The 19,043-nt window shown below is 44.3% G+C and overlaps 1 protein-coding gene across 13 annotated transcripts in view; it reads left to right on the forward strand.

The window, feature by feature from the left end:
- The window catches only part of TYW1 (tRNA-yW synthesizing protein 1 homolog (S. cerevisiae)), a 249,595-nt gene that overhangs the window by 119,250 nt on the left and 111,302 nt on the right, over positions 1-19,043 (forward strand). For all 13 annotated transcript variants that reach the window (XM_008981271.5, XM_008981274.5, XM_054252460.2 and 10 more), the window contains 2 exons: positions 5,828-6,005; positions 18,705-18,840. In XM_008981271.5, the coding sequence (XP_008979519.3) occupies positions 5,828-6,005; positions 18,705-18,840 (314 nt within the window). The remainder of the gene's footprint in view (positions 1-5,827; positions 6,006-18,704; positions 18,841-19,043) is intronic.

Below are 19,043 nucleotides of genomic sequence, written 5' to 3' on the forward strand. Positions count from 1 at the left end.
CCCTGCATGTAATCAGGAAGGCTCCCACCTCGGAGTCTTTCCTCCGTCTGGAGTGCTCTTCTCTCTTTGCCCTCTTGGTTCACTCCGTCACCTCCTCCAACTCGACTTTCCTTTTTGTCCTGACCAGCCTGAGTGACAGGGCAGCCTGCCTCTTTTTCCTCTTGCCACCCCGCATCTTCATTGCCCTGCCCTTCCTCTTGTTCTCCATGTTCTTAGCACTTTCTATCATATTATGGAAATACGTATCCAACGTGGCAGCCATTAGCCACATGTGGCCCATTTAAATTAGTGAACATTAAATGAAATTAAAAATTCACTTTCCCATTCACATTAGCCACATTTCAAGTGCTCAGTAGTCACATGTGGCTAGTGGCTTCTGTATTAGCGAGGAAAGAGAACATTTCCATCATTTTGGAAAATTCTGTTGGACTCTTCTGTTACAGAATTGATTGATTTGTTATGTTTGAATTTTAATCTTCGTATCTCACTTGCTGGAATGTAAACTCCACAGGGACACATACCTGTCTCTGTTTTATTTATTGAGAGAAAGTTCTCCTTAAGTGGTAGTTGCCACATAGGAGGTGATCCATAAATACACGTTTAATGGTATGGAATTACCATTTTATTTAAATTAGTTAAAATAATTTGCTGGGTGTAGTGGCTCAGGCCTGTAATCCCAGCACTTTGGGAGGCAGAGCTGGGAGGATTGCTTGAGCTCAGGAGTGTGAGACCAGCCTGAGCAATATGGCAAAACTTCTTATTTACCAAAAATTAAAAAGAAATTAGCCGAGTGTGGTGGCACATGCCTGTGCTACTGAGGAGGGGGAGGTGGGAGGATCATGTGAGCCCAGGAGATTGAGGCTGCAGTCAGCTTGACCATATCACTGTACTTCAGCCTGGGTGACAGGAACACCCTGTCTAAAAAATAATAATAATTGAATTTATTTTTCAGGTCACAAAATAAAAACATTTGCAGCAAGCACAGTTTGAATGTTTATATGCTTGGCCTGGCACCCCATTAAGTATTTCATGTAGCTTATTTCATTTAATTGTTGTAATTGCTGTATGTGTATGTGTAAAACCCCCGTTTTAAAGATCAGGGAATGGGGCTTGGAGAGGCTTGACCAGCATACAGACTAGCTTCGTGGTGGAGCTAGAGTGTGAACCCAGGGCATCTGAATCCCAGTGGCCAGGGCCTGGCGGATACTCCTTCCACTTTCTGCGTTTTAGGTTGGTTTTGGAGTTCAGGTTCAAGCTGCCTTTCTTTCTACTCAGCTGCTCATGGGGGTGGTATGATTATAGTTAATGGTATGCATTTGAAAAGCAAATGTTATGCTTAATGCTGAGTTGTCTTGACAACATAGAATGAGCTTAAGGATCAAATTTTATTTAAAAACTTTGTTTCACTCGAGTTAAGATCTTAGATTTCAGTAATCTAAAAAATTATTCATCCATCCAAAAATACCAACATGAAATACATTCTTACAGTTGCAGTTAGATAGTCATAAAAGAAGACGTCAGCTGTCACATTGAGACGGTTTTCATTTTGGTCTGTACTGTGTTGGTTTGATCTCTCGGGTATTTACTTGCATTTACTATTTTACATTGGGGGTACGTGTGCATGTTTTTTACATTGGTGTATTGTGTACTGCTGGGAATCGGGCTTCTCGTGTACCCTTTACTCAGATAGTGAGCATTGTACCTGGTAGGTATTTTTTCAACTCTCCCCCTGTCCCCATCCCCTTTTGGAGTCTCTAGTGTCTGTTATTTCCATCTTTATGTCCATGTGTACCCATTGGTTAGCTCCCACTTAAAAGCGAGAACACATGATATCTAATGTTCTCTCTTTTAGTTTGCCTAGCTCCACCCCTGTTCCTGCAAATGAATGCATTCTTTTATGGCTGCATAGTATTCCACGGTGTACTCGTACCACGTTTTCTTATCCAGTCACCCATTGATGGACACTTAGGTTGGTTTCATGACTTTTAGCTCGTCAGTAGTGCTGTGATGAACTTACGAGTGAGTACAGGTGCTTTTTTAAATGTGAGTTCTTTTCCAGTAGCAGGATTGGTGGGTTGAATGGTAGTTCTGTTTTTACTTCTTTGAGAAGTCTCTCTATAGAGGCTGAACTAATTTCCAGCAATAGTGTGTAAGCGTTCCCTCTTCTCTGCATCTGCGCCAATATCTGCTGTTGTTTTGCTTTTTAATAGTAGCTATTCTGACTGGTATAAGATGACATCCCATTGTAGTTTTAATTTGCATTCTTCTGCAAATGATGATTAGGGATGTTGAGTGTTTTTTCATGTTACTTGCACTTTCTTATTTCTAAGATGGAGGGGAGAGAGAGAAAGTGTGTGTGTGTGTGTGTGTGTGTGTGTGTCACACCTGACACCAATAACTTAACTTAAGCATACCCTGGGAATGACTGTATGTTCTGAGAAGAATGTGTGTTCCGAGCTCCGAGCTTGGGAGATCCATAAGTGGCCAACCCAGGGATTCATTCTCTTAGTTTTTTCTGTGAAGGTTTTATTTTGGCTGTGAGGAACATCTGAATCCCTAGTCCTTCCTGTGGATTGCAGGTCGTAGAGGGGATCAGGGCCCTTTGTTTTGGGTTAAATAAAGGGATGCCAGTGGAGATTGCTGGGGGAAGGTACTAAGTGAAAATGCTGTATAAACTGGCTGGTTATTTTTTTTTGGAGACAAGGTCTCGCTCTGTCACCCAGGCTGGAGTGCAGTGGTGGAATCTTGGCTCACTGCAACCTCCGCTTTCTGGGTTCAAGTGATTCTTCTGCCTCAGCCTCCCGAGTAGCTGGGACTATGGGTGCCCACCACCATGCCTGGCTAATTTTTGTATTTTCAGTAGAGATGGGGGCTTCACCATGTTGGCCAACCTGGTCTTGAACCTGACCTCAAGTGATCTGCCTGCCTGAGCTACTGCACCTGACTGAACTGTGTGCATTTTACAAGCAACTGTGGTTCTCCTGCACAGCACACTGCCACTGGACTGTCCTGTTTCTGAGTCCCTTCAGTAAACCCTATGTCTCGGCTAAGTGCAGTGGCTCAAACCTGTAATCCCACATTTGGGGAGGGTGAGGCGGGCCAATGATGAGGTCAAGAGTTCGAGACCAGTCTGGTCAACATGGTGAAACCCTGTCTTTACAAAAAAAAAAAAAAAAATTAGCCGGGTGTGGTGGTGTGCCCCTGTAATCCCAGCTACTCGGGAGACTGAGGCAGGAGAATCGCATGAACCTGGGATGCAGAGGTTGCAGTGAGCCGAGATTGCGCCATTGCACTCCTTCCCTGGGTGACAGTGCGATATTCCATCTCAAAACAACAACAAAAACCCTGTGTCTTGTTCATTGACTCTGAATCTCTTTGCCAGCCTCTCACTCATGGTGCTATCCCTATGAAGTCAATAGGGGTCTGGCGGAACACTGTGTGTAAAATAAAATCACTTTCTGAACACTGAGGCACAACTGAGCAGTGAAATTTAACTTTATTTCGCCTGCATTCTTTGTTGTTGTTAAGGTGACAGTGACTGGGATCTAATCCGTTTCATAAACCAGGATGAAGGTGATAATACCAAGTCCTTAATGAGCATTTCTTGTGTGCCAGACAATTTGCTAAGGCCTTTACATGCATTATCTCATTTAATCCCAACAAAAATTCTTCAAGGTAGTTACTGTTCGCAGCTAACAAAATTACGTTTCAAAGATGGCCAATGAGAGACGGAGAAGACGGATGAACACGCTTGTCCCCAAGGCCCAAGCTTCATGAGGAGTCTCTGTCCTGCAGAGAGAATATATTCTTCAAAAGGAACCTAGAAATAATTGATTTGGAACTATCAGGAGTTAAGGAGATACATATTTTTTTATTTGTTTTTTAACTTCCATTTTAAGTTCAGGGGTACAAGTGCAGGTTTGTTACACAGGTAACCTTGTGTCATGGGGGTTTGCTGTACAGATGATTTCATCACCCGGGTGTGACGCCTGATACCCATGAGTTATTTCTCCTGATCCTCTCCCTCCTCCACGCTCCACTCTCTGATAGGCCCCAGAGTGTGTTGTTCCCGTCTACGTGTCCATGTGTTCTCAGGAGATGTATTTTTGCCTACTTAAACTCTTTCCAAGTCTCACATTCTGTTAGACTGAAGGACTTTTAGGACACTGTGTCTCTGAATGCCTTCTACGTTCAGTCAAGAGCAGTGCCTGTCAAACCAAGCTGCATGCTGGAATTACATGGAGATCCCTTTAGAAATCCTGATGCCTGAGGCCCCTCCCCAGAGACTGATTTAATACGTTTGGGACACAGCCTGGACATTGAGATTTTTTAAAGTTCTTTGGGTCATTCCAGTGTTCAGCTAAGATTCAGCATGAGTAGTGTGTGACAGTAGCACTAAATGTGGCTGCTGAACTTGTCTGCTCAGTGGAATCACCTGGGGAGCTTCAGAAACTGTGTATTGCCTGTGCCCTCCACTAGAGATTGGCGTTTAGTCTGTCTGTGCTGTGGCCTGGATTTTGGGAATTTTAAGATTCCAGAGTGATTCCAATGCGCAGACAGGTTTGGGGCCCTCTGGTTTTATGCAGTGGCTTCCAGCCTTGGCTATACGTAACAACCATCTGAGAAGCTTTAATAAAACCCATTGTCCAGGCTTGCACCCACTCTGATGAAACGGCCTCTTTGGAGGTGGACCTAGGGGGCAGTATTTTTTTTTTTTTGAGACAGAGTCTCACTCTGTGGCCCAGGCTGGAGTGCAGTGGTGCAATCTTGGCTCACTGCAACCTCCACCTCCCAGGTTCAAGCAATTCTCCTGCTTCAGCCTCCCAAGTAGCTGGAATTTGAAGCGTCCACCACCACACCTAGCTAATTTTTGTAATTTTTTAGTAAAGACGAGGTTTCACCATGCTGCCAGGCTGGTCTGGAACTCCTGACCTCAAGTGATCTGCCTGCCTCAGCCTCCCAAAGTGCTGGGTGTGAGGCACCGTGCCCAGCCTATTTTTGTTTTTTGAGACAGTCTCTCTGTCATCCAGGCTGGAGTATAGTGGCATAATTGTGGTTCACTGTAGCCTCAACCTCCCAGAGTCAATCGATATCCTCCTACCTCAGCCTCCCAAGCAGTTGGGACCACAGTCAAACGCCACCATGCCCAGCTAATTTTTGTTGTTGTTGTTGTTTTTGTTTTTTAAATTTTTAGTTGAGACAAGGTCTCATTATATTGCCCAGGCTAGTTTTGAACTCCTGGTCTCAAGCAGTCCTCCTGCCTTGGCCTCCCAAAGTGCTGGGATCACAGGTGTGAGCCACTGCGCCTGGTCTGCGGCAGCATTATTTGAAGCTCCTCACGACTCCAGTATGAAGCCAAAGATGAGAATGATAGGGGTCGTCTTTTTCTCTCCTATACAGCTTTGGACCAACTACATTTACTTTCCCATCTCTGGATACTTGAGGAATGCTTGGGGCAATGATTGGTCTAGAACAGGCTTGTTCTTATGCAGATATACTGAGTTCATTTTCTTAGATCTACAGGAAAGAATGCAAAGCTAAGCAAATTATTTAAAGGGACCTACTCTGCGCTCCAAATAATTGGCTAACAGAGCTAGTTTTGCCTGCTTGTATTGATGTCGCTTCACTAGTACCAAAACTAAGAATGAGGCTACTGACTGATTTTTCTGACTTAGTAATTCTAGTCCCACCCTGCCCTTTGGCCTTTGTTTTGTATTCTTTGACTTATATCAAAAATGAATTTGCCCTATAAAATCATCTTTGGAGAAATGTAAGTGACATCCTCTATCTGCCGTATGTAGCTGGGTCCTTTCACTGTCTTCTTCAGGAGTCCCTGGTGTCAAAGCAGAGCGCTTTGAAGAAGGAATGGCGGTAAAGCACTGCGCGTTGTCCCTCGTGGGAGAGCCAATTATGTACCCAGAGATCAACAGCTTTTTGAAGTTACTCCACCAGCGTAGAATCTCCAGTTTCTTGGTGACAAATGCACAGTTCCCTGCAGAAATCAGGTGAGTTGTCCAGCCTGTGCAGAGATGCTGCTTGAATCTGTGTTTCACTGCAAAGTAAAACTAATAGGCATTAATCCATTCGAACAGGATTAATTACTTACTACATACAGATGTTGGGCTTTGGGAGGTGAAGATGGTCCTGCCCTTCAAAATCTGTTCTGTTAGGGACAACAACATTAGTAAAAAGAATAGAGGCACAGGTAACTCACAAGGGGAATTCAAAAAGAGAATGAATATTTTTTCCCAAATGAGAGAGGCAGGGTAAAACTTTCCAGAGAAGCTGTCATTTAATTTTTTTTTTTTTTAGTTAGAGTCTCACTCTTTCTCCCAGGCTGGAGTGCAGTGGTGCAGTCGTGGCTCACTGCAACCTCCGCCTCTCGGGTTTAAGTGATTCTCCTTCCTCAGCCTCCTGAGTAGCTGGGACTACAGATGCCTGGCACCACGTCTGGCTAATTTTTTTCTTTTCTTTTTTTTTGGATTGTTAATAGAGATGAGCTTTCACCTTGTTGGTCAATCTGGTCTCCAACTCCTGACCTCAAGTGATCCTCCTGCCTCAGCCTCTCAAAGTGCTGGGATTACAGGCGTAAGCTACTGTGCCTAGCCTAATGTTTATCTTTGTTTGGGATTGCTCCTTGAGAAAGTAGGAAACTATGTTTTGCTAATAAGGAACTTCCCAAGAAAGATGTGGAGTTGGGGTATTTGTGATAACCGTTACATACATGTAGTTTATTCAGACCACAGAGTGTGTGAAAGAGAGTGGCAGGTGGAAGTCCAGTTGGGAAGGTTGGGACTAGATGGTCTGGGACTTCAAATGCAGTTCTTTAGAAAGATGTTGCTTCCTGCAGAGCAGTCTGCCAGCATGGTATACAATGAGAGAGACAAGAAGCATCAGGAACCTGGATAGGAGATTATTGTGTTTGCTTAGGTCAGAGTTACAAGGGAGGAAGTAAGTCAGTGCAAATGAGGGAGTCTTAGAAAAAGATGCTGTTGAAGGATTGCTAGGTATGGTTGACGACCTGCTTGTGTGGCTCTGAGAGGCTAGCAGAGAAGAAGACTAGGTAATGACACTGAAAGTTCTAGCCGTGTTGATTGCTGGGATTATGGGGTCCCATAATTGCAGAGAGCTCTCACGAGGAAGGGTCAGGTTTAGGTGGTAGGATGAGGTTGGGTTGGATGTCTTAAGGGAGGGCTCTCCTGATAGGGATGATCAAAGGCATCTCCTGGGCCTCTGGGGAAATGATCTGTTGTTGTGTCATACTGGGACTAGGCACACACTGTTGTGCCAAAAGTATTATTAAATTTTATTTTCTGTGAGTGCCATCATGGGTTGAGGTAATGCCTCATGGATTGAGGAAAATTAGGAAATAAGATATTTACCTGAAAATGTCCAGCAAAATGCTGGGCACATTTGTTAGATGTTACTGAGTCTTTCCCTCTCTTGCTGGTGAGTGTTCTCAGGCCTGCAGAGGGACCATGGAAAATGACAAGACGTTAGCACTAGTCTTGACTGCCGTCTTCAACAGACAAATGAGATATGATGGTGTATGATTCCAAATAAATGTTTCCTCATTTACTAAACCTGATTGGTAAACGGGGAGGGAGACAAAAAGGAAGAAGTGAGGTGGCAGGATTGGAGGAACAGGAAGATTGGCAAACGTCTCAGATCCTGAAAGTGAGTTTAAAAAGTGGATGGGCTTACTCTCTCAGGAATCATCAAGAAGGAAGGAATGCTGGGGAAATGCAGGTTATGTTACTGAAGCTCCTAATACGAAGCGTGGAATTGGCATGGAAATTGTGTTGTATCTTTTATGTTATGTCCTTCCCTGGCACAAGACAGAATATGTAGAAAGTAGCCATTCTAGATTCAGATCTGAAAAGGGGGGCATGTCTTTGTTATCAATTGAAATAGCTATTCAGAAAGAGAACAAAACCAGGTCAGAGATCTACAGATTACTGCTCGGATATGGGAAGAACTTCCTCCAATGGGAGTCTGGTAGACATGGGTTGAGGACGTAATCTTTCACTTTACCTTTTTCTGAAACAGAGCAGTCCTCCTGGCTTGGGAATAATGTGTGTGCCCAAATGTTAGGAGGTTCTAAGTATGAGACAGCCTCCTGCCCCTACATTTTCCCAATGAAAGATACGAATTATTCAGAAAAAAGCATCAAAAACAGAATGATGAGAATTACCATGCTGGATACTATGACATGTCATAAGACCACAAGTTTCAAACACTCTGGATTATAGAGCAGTGAAACAAGATAGTCTTGAGATAGCCTTTATTTTTAAACGAATACTTTCAGGACTTGAGGCCTCTCTGAATTAAACTAAAGACTCTCCCCGCCAACCCCCACATCACAAGAGAAAATAGAAAGAAAAAGTTCTCTAAGTGGAGATAATCTTCCTTATTTCTGTGAATTAGTAGGAAACAAAATACCAGTTGTCTCTGGTGTCTTAATTTCTTTTAGGAAAATAAGGCTGTAGATGAGCTAATAGAACACAGGCCATGTATTTTGGAAGTTTCCTTTAATGCTGATAATGCTAATTCTATACAGCAAGTCAGCTCATACAGTTCAGCTATTAGCTGAGTCTCTTTCAAGCATTTCATCTTTGAGCACACTATAAGAATTAAAGACAGAGGAGAGCAACAAGTAGGGCAGCTCAACACTCAACAGGTTTACTTTAAACCCGGGAGGGGCTTCTGGCCTTATACACACAGCAGGAGGTGATAATGCCCTCTGGGTGGTTGAGTGGCCTATTTTTTTTTTTAATTAAAAAATAATTTTTTTCTAAGTAACTGCAATACCACCTATACTCTGGTATCTTTTGAGGGGAGTCTTGACTCTGTCAATTGGTCTGCATTATATTCAGGCTAGTGGCTTTTTCAGGGTAGTAAGCCTTTCCCTAGAAGAGTTTCAGTCTTCCCTCCAGCTCCAAAGCATATATGACTGTGTGTTAGTCTGCTAACTGAGACTGGGTAATTTGTGATGAAAGAGGTTTAATTGGCTCACAGTTCTGCAGGTTGTTTAGGAAGCATGGCAAGGGAGATCTCAGCAAACTTACAATCATGGTGGAAGGCAAAGGGGAAACAGGCACATCTTCACACAGTGGAGCAGGAGGAGTTACACACTTTTAAACAGCCAGGCCTCATGAGAACTCACTCATTATCACGAGAATAGCAAGGGGCAAGTCCCCATCATCCAACCACCTCCCACCAGGCCCCTTCTCCAACATTGAGGATTACAATTCAACATGAGATTTGGGTGGGGACAGAGCCAAATTATATGAGACTCTTTACTGACAGTTCTGCCCCTGAGAGTGCTCCTCCAGGATTTATGAGAGAGCCAGATATTGGTTGTGGTTGCTGTGTAGAAGCAAACACCTTAGGCAAATGAGAAAGCTTTTGCCTTCTGAGTAGCTTTATGCTTTTGTTTGTCAAAACAGAGGTTAATAAAAGTGACAAGAATGTGTAACAAACTTCATGTTAATAGGCCTGGTGGTGATTATACAGGAGAAAAGCCACATCTTCATAGGAACGTACAGATATATATTAACATGTGTCAGTTCTCTTTTGCTGCAGCCACCCACCTCAAAATGTGTGGCTCTAACTAACATCATTTATTTAGCTCATATCTCTGCAGAGCAGCTTGAAAGTCTTTTGGCCTTGGGTGAATTTGTTTGTCTCAGTATTGCTCAGCGGATATATCTGCCAGGGCTTGGTGGTTGATGATGGGCTGGGCTGGGACTCCAGGGCCTCTATTCATGTGGCCTCTCATCCCTCAGCAGCTATGCTGCACTTTCTCACAGGGTGCCAGGGTTTCAAAGAGCAGAGAGGCGGGCAAGCCTCATTGCACGAGTGGCTTTCAAGCCTTTGCTTGTATCACATCTACTTACTTCACATGGTGGAGCTTCAGGTCAATGAGAAGCATGCAAATCTATAGGCAGGGGCACGTGGGTGCTGGGACGGGAGGAGTCGATGGCCGTATTTGCAGTCTACATGCAGCACGACAGACCACACTTGTCAGGGAGTATGACCTTGAACCTACTGGGGCTCAGTGTTCTTCAGGAACTCAGTTGATGATTATAATTATGTGAATAGCCCAGGAGATATACAATTCATTTTCTCCTTAAGCCCAAAGGTCTCAAACCCGCAGTTGATAAGAAGTAGGTTTTGCTTTTCCTACAGCATGTCTAACACTTTTTTTGGAGCCAACATTGAAAAATCAAGAGGTTTGACATAAAATCCGGACTTTGGACTTTTGAAAAGCAGATCATCTGGCAGAAGTTGTCAAGGGCCAAGGAGTGGTTATGTTCTCCTTGAAGCCCTGTTCTTTTCAGCTTCCTACACGCCTCCCATCTTGCTCTTTCCTCAGCCCTGAGGCTGAGTGTCATCTGCCACCTGTCAGAGGAATTGCACGGTTGATTTTCTTACAGCAGAGAAATTCTTGTCACTATTTCTGACAAAGTGAAATAATGAAAGGTAGACTGAGAGGCCACATAGTCCCAGAAAAATGCAAGAAAGCCTATCACTTTGAGTAAGGAGAGAAGATTCTTGTGTGTTTCATATGCAGTCTGCATTTTGATACACAAAGCATTTCCCCTCCCCTTAAAAGTGGTGTATCTGACTCACATTATTTCCTTGGTCCCTGTAGACCTATGGGTTTAGAACTTTGTTCTAGAACACTGTACAGTCTGTGCATTCAGCTTTGCAGTCAGAGAGGAGTCTCACAGCTGCTGTCATTGCTGCGACAGAAGCCTCCATGGAGTCCTTTCTCTGTGTGGTGATGCCGACGAGACACCTCCTGCCCCCAAATTTCAACCGTGTGTCCCTTTACTTTTGAACACCTTCTTCCTTGAAACTATGCAGGAAGTTTATTCTCTTTTCTGCTGCTTCTATGTTTCTGTTATTTTGTTTGCTTTGTGTTTTGTTTTCTTTAGTTTTTGCTGAGACATTCACCCACATCTTTTAGAGAACCTCTATAAACCGGATTTAACCTATATCACAGAAATAGAGCATTCCAACCAGAAACTTTTAGAGTACAGATTTTTTTTTTCTTTTCTTTTTGAGACAGGATCTCAGCTTACTGCAGCCTCTGCCTCCCGAGTTCAAGCAGTTCTCCCAACTCAGCCTCCACAGTAGCTGGGACTGCAGGCGCACGCCACCACACCAGCTATTTTTTTTTTTTTTTTTTTTTTTTTTTACTTTTGGGAGGAAATGGCTGACCAGGCTGGTCTCAAACTACTGACCTCAGTCGATGTGTCCGCCTTGGCCTCCCAAAGTGCTGGGATTACAAGCCTAAGCCACTGTGCCTGGCCTGGATAGTTTCAAGAGCACAGAACTTGGTCACAGAAAAATTTCCAAATGGCCATTTGCTGAACATTATAGGCATTTCAAAAAAGTGTTGAAATTACATAGAGCATAATATCTGAACACAATGGAATTAAACTCGAAATCAATACCAAAAACTAATTAAAATATCCTGGAATTTAAGCAGTATGCAGTACACTTCTTATTTACTTGTGGGTCACAAAGAAGTTACAGTGGAAATAGAAAATACATTGATGAATGATGATAGGTAAGAAAACAAAATATGTGGGTTGGCTGGCAGCAGAAACAGCAGAGCACAGACCTTAAAAAGCCTGTTTCTCTGGGAAAGCAATGACAACAGTGGCAAAAATGGTCAAAAGAGCCTTTTTCTTACCTTTGGAAATTAACCAAAGGCATACAACAATGTGAGGAGCATCTATTTATGAAAAAGTGGCTGCATCTCAGTAAGAACAGTGAGCTTTGTGATGTTAACTTGTTCTATTCTGTTCTCACTTTCCTAGCTCTTATAGCAGCCTTGAAAACCAGCAGCTCACAACCACAGTGAAAACCAGCAGCCTGGCAGCCGTGGGAGGGGGCAAAACAGAGTGGGGGCCCCTTCAAAGTCTCATTCCGGGAAAACTGTCATTCTATATGAGTCGTACGGCATACCTGGAAACTTTCTCTCACAGCGTTGTCTTTGTTTGAAGTGACTCACGTTTGTCTGGGGCAAGTTTCATGTAAACAATTACAGACGATTGTTCAGCTTCGCAAAGCTGCCTGAAGTGGTAGTAACAGCTAGGGCCAACAAGAAGCTCACCAACAAATGTAAAAGGGAAAGCTGGGCCATGAGATGTCACAGGGGACCTTGAAAGGCTCCATCGTATTCCTGGGAATCTCTGACACCAATCACGTGATCGGGGCAATGGGCATGCCAGAGAAGACTTGAGAAGTGCTCTTAGCTCTTCCTGAGCAAGCAGGCAGTGCAAGCCAAGCCAGAGTTGCAGACCACCTGCCCGAGTGGTGAAAGCGTTCACCCACAAACACAGAGCCCCTGGACAAAGGCTGGGAGGCTTACCGGCTGGCAGCGCTTCAGGACCTCTCTCCATTCATGAGCTGACCAAACACAATGAATATTGAAGCTACCAGATTATTTCAGTGACAACAAGCACAGCAGCAAAAGAAAACCGAGAAACAACCAAAACAATATCCCCAAAACCAAACTAAACAAACCTGGTTTGAGAGGTATCTGATTTCCAGAGTTGCCACTAATATTGTTTAAAATAATGGCCAGGCATGGTGGCTCATGTCTGTCATCCCAGCACTTAGGATGGCCGAGGCAGGAGGATTGTTTGAGGCTGGGAGTTTGAGACTGGCCTGGGCAACATAGCAAGACCCTGTCTCTACAAAAAATTAAAAAATTAGCCAAGTCTTTTGGTGCATGCCTGTAGTCCCAGCTACTGAGGGTGCTGAGGCAGGAGGATTGCCTGAGCTCAGGAATTCAAGATTGCAGTGTGCCATGATCATGCCACTGCACTCTAGCCTGGGAGACAGAGTGAGACTTTGCCTCAAAAAATAAATTTTTAAAAAAAGTCTAGTTTTGGCCGGGCGTGGTGGCTCACACCTGTAATCCTAGCACTTTGGGAGGCTGAGGCAGGTGGATCACAAGGTCAGGAATTCCAGACCAGCCTGGCCAATATGGTGAAACTCTCTACTAAAAAAAAAAAGAAATAATAATAATAATAATAATTAGCCAGGCATGGTGACGGACACCTGTATTCCCAGCTGTTCGGGAGGCTGAGGCAGATGTTTCATAAAATACCCGGTTGTAGAGCCACACATGTGTAATTAGTTCTGCAATAAAGTATGCTTCTTCACAGGAACGGAAAAATTAGGCCAGGCACGGTGGCTCACACCTGTAATAGCAGCACTTTGGGAGGCTGAGGCAGGCAGGTCACCTGAGGTCAGGAGTTTAAGACCAGCCTGGCCAGCAAGGCAAAACTCCATCTCTACCAAAAATACAAAAATTAGCTGGGCTTGGTGGTGCATGTCTGTAGAGCCAGCTACTTTGGAGGCTGAGATGGGAGAATCACTTGAACCCGGGAGGTGGAGGTTGTGGTGAGCTGAGATCGTGCCTCCGTACTCCAGCCTGGGTGACAGAGCAAGACTGTCTTAAAAAAAAGAAAGAAAGAAAGAAAAGTGAAGAAGACAAACAGCCTTGTAAGTCGGAGTTTACTTCTAAGTGAGTTTGTCTCCAAACTTAGAGAAACAACCTTTCGGGTTTTAGAGCTTTTTGGATGTTATAATTGTGGTTAAGAGTTTGTTGTATTGGTGATAAGGGGCACAGGGGAGCCAGATGCAGAGCAGCGCACTGGCCACCTTAATCCATCCATCACACTGGAGCCATTTGGTGAGCACTGATCTGAGTGTGTCACTGGCTCCATAAATCTTCAGTAAGCCAGACCTAGCTGTGGTGAGACGTGAGACCTGGCTGCAGGCATTCCGCAGTTCCGTTTGCCATGTCAGAGCCTTGGGGGATAGTCTGTGATTCCTTTGTCCTGCTGCATCTCACAGCTGCAGGCCTCACTCTTCCGCTTTGGACATCCTGGAAATGATCTCATTGTCTTCCTAATGACCTCTGTGTACTTCAGAGATCAGCTTGACTTTGACCTTGTTACATCTTTTCTGTGATTTTGCCAAGCAAAACCAGCTCACTGCTCCATTTATTCCCTTTGCATCTTCCCCACCTTAGTCATGGCGCTGAGCACGTGGTGAGACTCTCACCCATCTTCTATTCCCTCCAGAATGTAAGTATTGAGGGCTGAGCCTCTTGGACCCAGTGTTCAGTTCATAGTAGTCCCTGAAATAACTTGAGTGAAATAGATAAGCCCATGTGTGAAAGGGATTTTCAGAATTTCTTCCTGAGGATTTGTTGTTTTGGCTTCTCTTAGGACTTTGCAGTCAGAATCTGCATGTCACAGATCATCTGTATTCTCTTGGATTTTTCATTGTATGGAATACTGTTTGTTACATGTACCTGCTGGGACTTGAACACAGCCACACTGGATTTCGCCATTATGGCGCAGGGTTAGGAGAAAGGCTCTGGAGTCATCTCTGGGCTTGAATCTCCTTGATGCTTATTCTTTTTCTTTTCCCTCCCTCCCTCCGTCCCTCCCTCCTTCCCTCCTTCCCTCCTTCCCTCCTTCCTTCCTTCCTTCCTTCCTTCCTTCCTTCCTTCCTTCCTTCCTTCCTTCCTTCCCTCCTTCCCTCCCTCCTTCCCCTCCTCCCTCTCTCCCTCCCTCCCTTCTTTCTTCCGCTCCTCCCTCTCTCCCTCCCTCCTTCCTTCCCCTCCTCCCTCCCTCCCCTTCCTTCCCTTCCTTCCTCCCTCCCTCCCTTCTCCCCTTCCTCCCCCAACCTTCCTTCCTCCCTCCCTCCTTCCCTCCTTCCTTCCTTCCCTCCTTCTCTCCTTCCCTCCTTCCCTCCTTCCCTCCTTCCCTCCTTCCCTCCTTCCCTCCTTCCCTCCTTCCCTTCCTTCCCTTCCTTCCCTTCCTTCCTTCTTTTCAGATGGAGTCTCGCTTTGTTGCCCAGGCTGGAATGCAGTGGTGTGATCTCAGCTCACTTCAACCTCTGCCTCCTGTGTTCAAGCGATTCTTGTGCCTTCAGCCTTTTGAGTAGCTGGAATTATAGGCACCTGCCATCATGCTGGGCTAATTTTTGTATTTTTAGTAGAGACAGGGTTTCACCATGTTGGCCAGGCTGGTCTCGAACTCCTGACCTCAGATGATCCGCACACCTCAGCCTCTCAAAGTGCTGGGGATTATAGGTGTGAGCCGCTGTGCCTGCCTTGATGCTTATTATTTATAGACCCTTGCACACATTACTTAGCCTCTTGAACCTCAGCTTCATCATCTCTAAAATGGGCCTCAGTAGCAACTGCGTGGTTGTCTTACTGTGATGGTTCAGTTCACTGAACCGATGAAGAAGAGTAAAGCACAGCAGTGTGTGCCTGGCCCAGTGAGTGGTGATAACTCTGCGCCTGGCCCAGTGAGTGGTGACAGCTCTTTCCTCCTGACTCACTCTCCTCCTCACTTCCTCCTGAGCTGTTCGGCTGCTCTGATAGCCCCAGATTGTCTTAGAGATTCAGGTTTTCATATCACTGGATGTTTGGGTCACTCTGGTTATTATTTATTTATCCCAAGGAGGAGCTTCAAAGTCACTGTTTACTTGGATTTCTAACAAACATAAATGTCTCTTTTTTTTTCTTTCTGCAGATATTGTCAGGCCTCATTTTACCTTCCAAGGTTCAGAAGATAAAGTGAGGCCTGAAGGTGTCTACAGAAAGGAAACACGGGAGGGAGTTTTATGTTCGTCAGCACGTTTTTATATATGATAATTCTTAACTCAGAGACTTAAAATTAAGATGAAGGGCCCTTACAATACTCACATCAAGAATCCTTGGGCATTTTTACAGAGGATTGGGCTTAAGATTGTCTGTCTTAAATATTGTCTCTTTTTCTGGGGAGCGGAGGATATCCTTTTTAATGACTCCCGGCAGTACCATGAGATCCTCGGATACAGGAAGAATTATGATGATTTTGATGATGTAAGACTCTTGCTTTTGGGGAACGTTTGTTATCTTTGTGTAGAATAGAGACAGGTAAGTGACCCTCCTGGGACCCTCATTGTCTTTTCTGGGTGAATAGAGACCAGTGCTAGACAGAAATCAGGTCCCTAAAGCTCTGAAAATATCTCTGAAGGTCTCTTTGCTAATTTTGAGCCTCTTCAAAATGAGCTCTGCAGTTCCTAGGGACCTTTTCCTCCTCTCCATTCTTCCTCTGCTCCTTAGCAAGAGATCTCTAGACTTCCTTGGGGGTAGCGTCTCAGGCATCCAGTATTGACTAGAATTCCTTATTGGTAGTGTCAGTGTCCAGGGCTTCCGATTTTGTAAATGACAGAGGTTTATAAAAGAAGTATGGCCTTTGGAAGGCACTGCTCATAATCTGAAGCAGTTATGGAAGCACAGAAAAGGTCAGGACAGTTTTCATTTTGCATCAGGAAGCTTTTGACAAAGTCCTGTTCAGTCGGATGATGATAGCCAGTAGTAACCATTAAGATAGTCTTTTTTTTTTTGTAAAAGAAAGATCCAGTTAAGGAAGCATAGCTTCTCTTATTAAAGAGGCGCCCAGCAAAGGAGTGATGAGACAGAATGCTGTGGTCACTGATGCTTTTGTTTCACATTTTCAGTGATTAATGTGCTGCGCTCAGTGGTGACCCGTTACCTGCGCTTTGAAGGGTTCCCCTAGTACATCGGGGCTGCAGGGACGGTAAAGCACGAGAGCCTGCCAGCACCTTCAACACCTCTTTCCGGTATTTGGTCAGAGCCTCTCCGCTTTTAATGAAAGTGAACAGAAGTCTAGACGCTTCTGATTTCTCTACATGTCACTAAGCCACATCATTGCAAGCATCTGTTTGGCCTATATTCCCTTAAAAATTTTGTCTGCTGAAATTGACAATATCTCCTAAAAAGTAGCTTTAGTGTCTGCCTGTGTGGCTGGATAAAAAGAAAAATAGGATTCTTTCTCTTCAAGATCTTATACTCAAAGATTGATAAGGCTGCTGCTGATACATATATAAAGCACATAAACCAACCGTCTTAAAGTGGTGAATTGTATGGCATGTGAACGATATCTTCATTTTTTAAAATGCATGGACTTTGAAAAAAAAAGTGCATACATTTCAAGGGGGCAATGTGGAAAAAATGTGGAGTCGTTATAGAAAAAGAATACTGGGAGAATTTGATCAGAGGATTATTAAGGGGGCATTTCTTTCTTCTAGTTCTAAATTTACTGAAGAGAATGAATTATGAGACCCATTTGAAGGGAGAAGGGGAGAGGCTTTAGAAAAAGTACAGTCTAGGCTGGGCACAATGGCTCACACCTGTAATCCCAGCACTTTGGGAGGCCAAAGCAGGCTGATCACTTGAGGTCAGGAGTTTGAGACCAGCCTGGGTAACATGGTGAAACCCCATCTCTACTAAAAATACAAAAATTAGCCAGGCGTGGTGGGGCATGCCTGTAATCCCAGCTACGTGAGAGGCTGAGGCAGGAGAATCTTGAATCCTGGGAGGTTTCAGTGAGCTGAGATCACACCACTGTACTCCAGCCTGGGTGACAGAGTGAGACCCTGCCTCAAAAAAGAAAAAGTGCAGTCTAGGTTTAATGTATAACTTGTGAGAAATCTAGTAGGGTCAGGCACAGTGGCTCACACTGCTAATTTCAGCACTTTGGGAGGCTGAGGTAGGTGGATCACCTGAGCCTGGGAGTTCCAGACCAGGCTGGGTAACATAGTGGGGCCCTTGTCTCTACAGAAAAATTTAAAAAATTAGCCAGGTGCGGCAGCGCATGTGTGTGGTCCCATTGAGACACTGAGATAGGAAGGTCGCTTGAGACCGGTAGGTTGAGACTGCAGTGAGCTGTGATTGTGCCACTGCACTGCAGCCTGGTGAGAATGAGACCCTGTCTGGGGACTGGGGCCAGGGGAAAGACCTACTAGAAGGACCTACTAGAAATCGAGTAGGTAGGAATGAAATGAAGCGAAGCAGTGAATTTGAGAGAAGCGGAGAGTGAATGGTGTTCATGGAAACTGCATTTTTTTTCTTCTGTGTAATTACGAGGTTGCTGCTGTTTTAGGTCTGCACTGCTTAAAGTTCCCCAAATGGGTCATTGTTTGCCACTCAGGGCTTGACATGAAACCCATTCCCACCTTTGGAAGCATAGGTGTGACTCTGTGTCCTTTGAATCAGGCCTGAGCTTTTGGGATTCTTTCTTGCTCCTTAGAGGATTTCTGTCAGTGAATGCATGGAGGGAGGTGGCCTAGCTGTGCAGACCCAGTGTGGTTGGCAGAATGTGTGGGTGGGAAAGTGAGACCAGAGAGCCCCTGTAATTGTGCTGGGCTGATGTTGTCAGACCTGAACCTAGATCATATTTTATTTTACATTGAATTTTAAGTAATTCAATGTTTTCAATGTATTAGGGATTGTTTTCAGTCATTTAAAAAATAACCAGAGGCTGGTTGGGCATGGTGGCTCACGCCTGTAATCCCAGTCACTTTGGGAGGCTGAGGTGGGCAGATCACCTGAGGTTGGGAGTTCGAAACCAGGCTGACCAACGTGGAGAAACTCGGCTCAAAAAAAAAAATAAAATAAAATAACCAGAGGCCATCCCATCTTGCCATATTATTAAATCATTAGTTCAGTCTTTTGGGGAGAAGTGGAAGTCTCTAGACCCAGTGAAATGTTTAATCCCTATATCTATTATAGATTGCAAGTTGTACATCATGGAAAGCCTGATAGAGGAATATGTTTTCTTTCTTCCTTTTTTTTTAAATTTACTAAGGAACCTCAAGCCAGTTACTCAGCTGTATGTCAGTGTGGATGCCAGCACCAAAGAAAGTCTGAAGAAAATCGACCGCCCACTCTTCAAGGATTTCTGGCAGAGATTCCTTGACAGTTTAAAAGCCTTGGCAGCCAAGGTAAGAATTATGACATCTTAAAAATAAATAACCTCAGGTGTGTACTGAAGTTAAAAGAAAAGAATGAAAGAAGGAAAGATGAAAGAAAAGAACTGAGGTACTTTCTCTTTAAAATAAAAAAAAGTGAAATATATAACCTTCAACTTTTTAAAGACTTCCTTCTTCAAGGAACTTTGAATATTTACTATTTGATAAATATTTAT

The sequence above is a fragment of the Callithrix jacchus genome, chromosome 2 (genome assembly GCF_049354715.1).
Source record: "Callithrix jacchus isolate 240 chromosome 2, calJac240_pri, whole genome shotgun sequence".
NCBI lineage: Eukaryota > Metazoa > Chordata > Mammalia > Primates > Cebidae > Callithrix > Callithrix jacchus.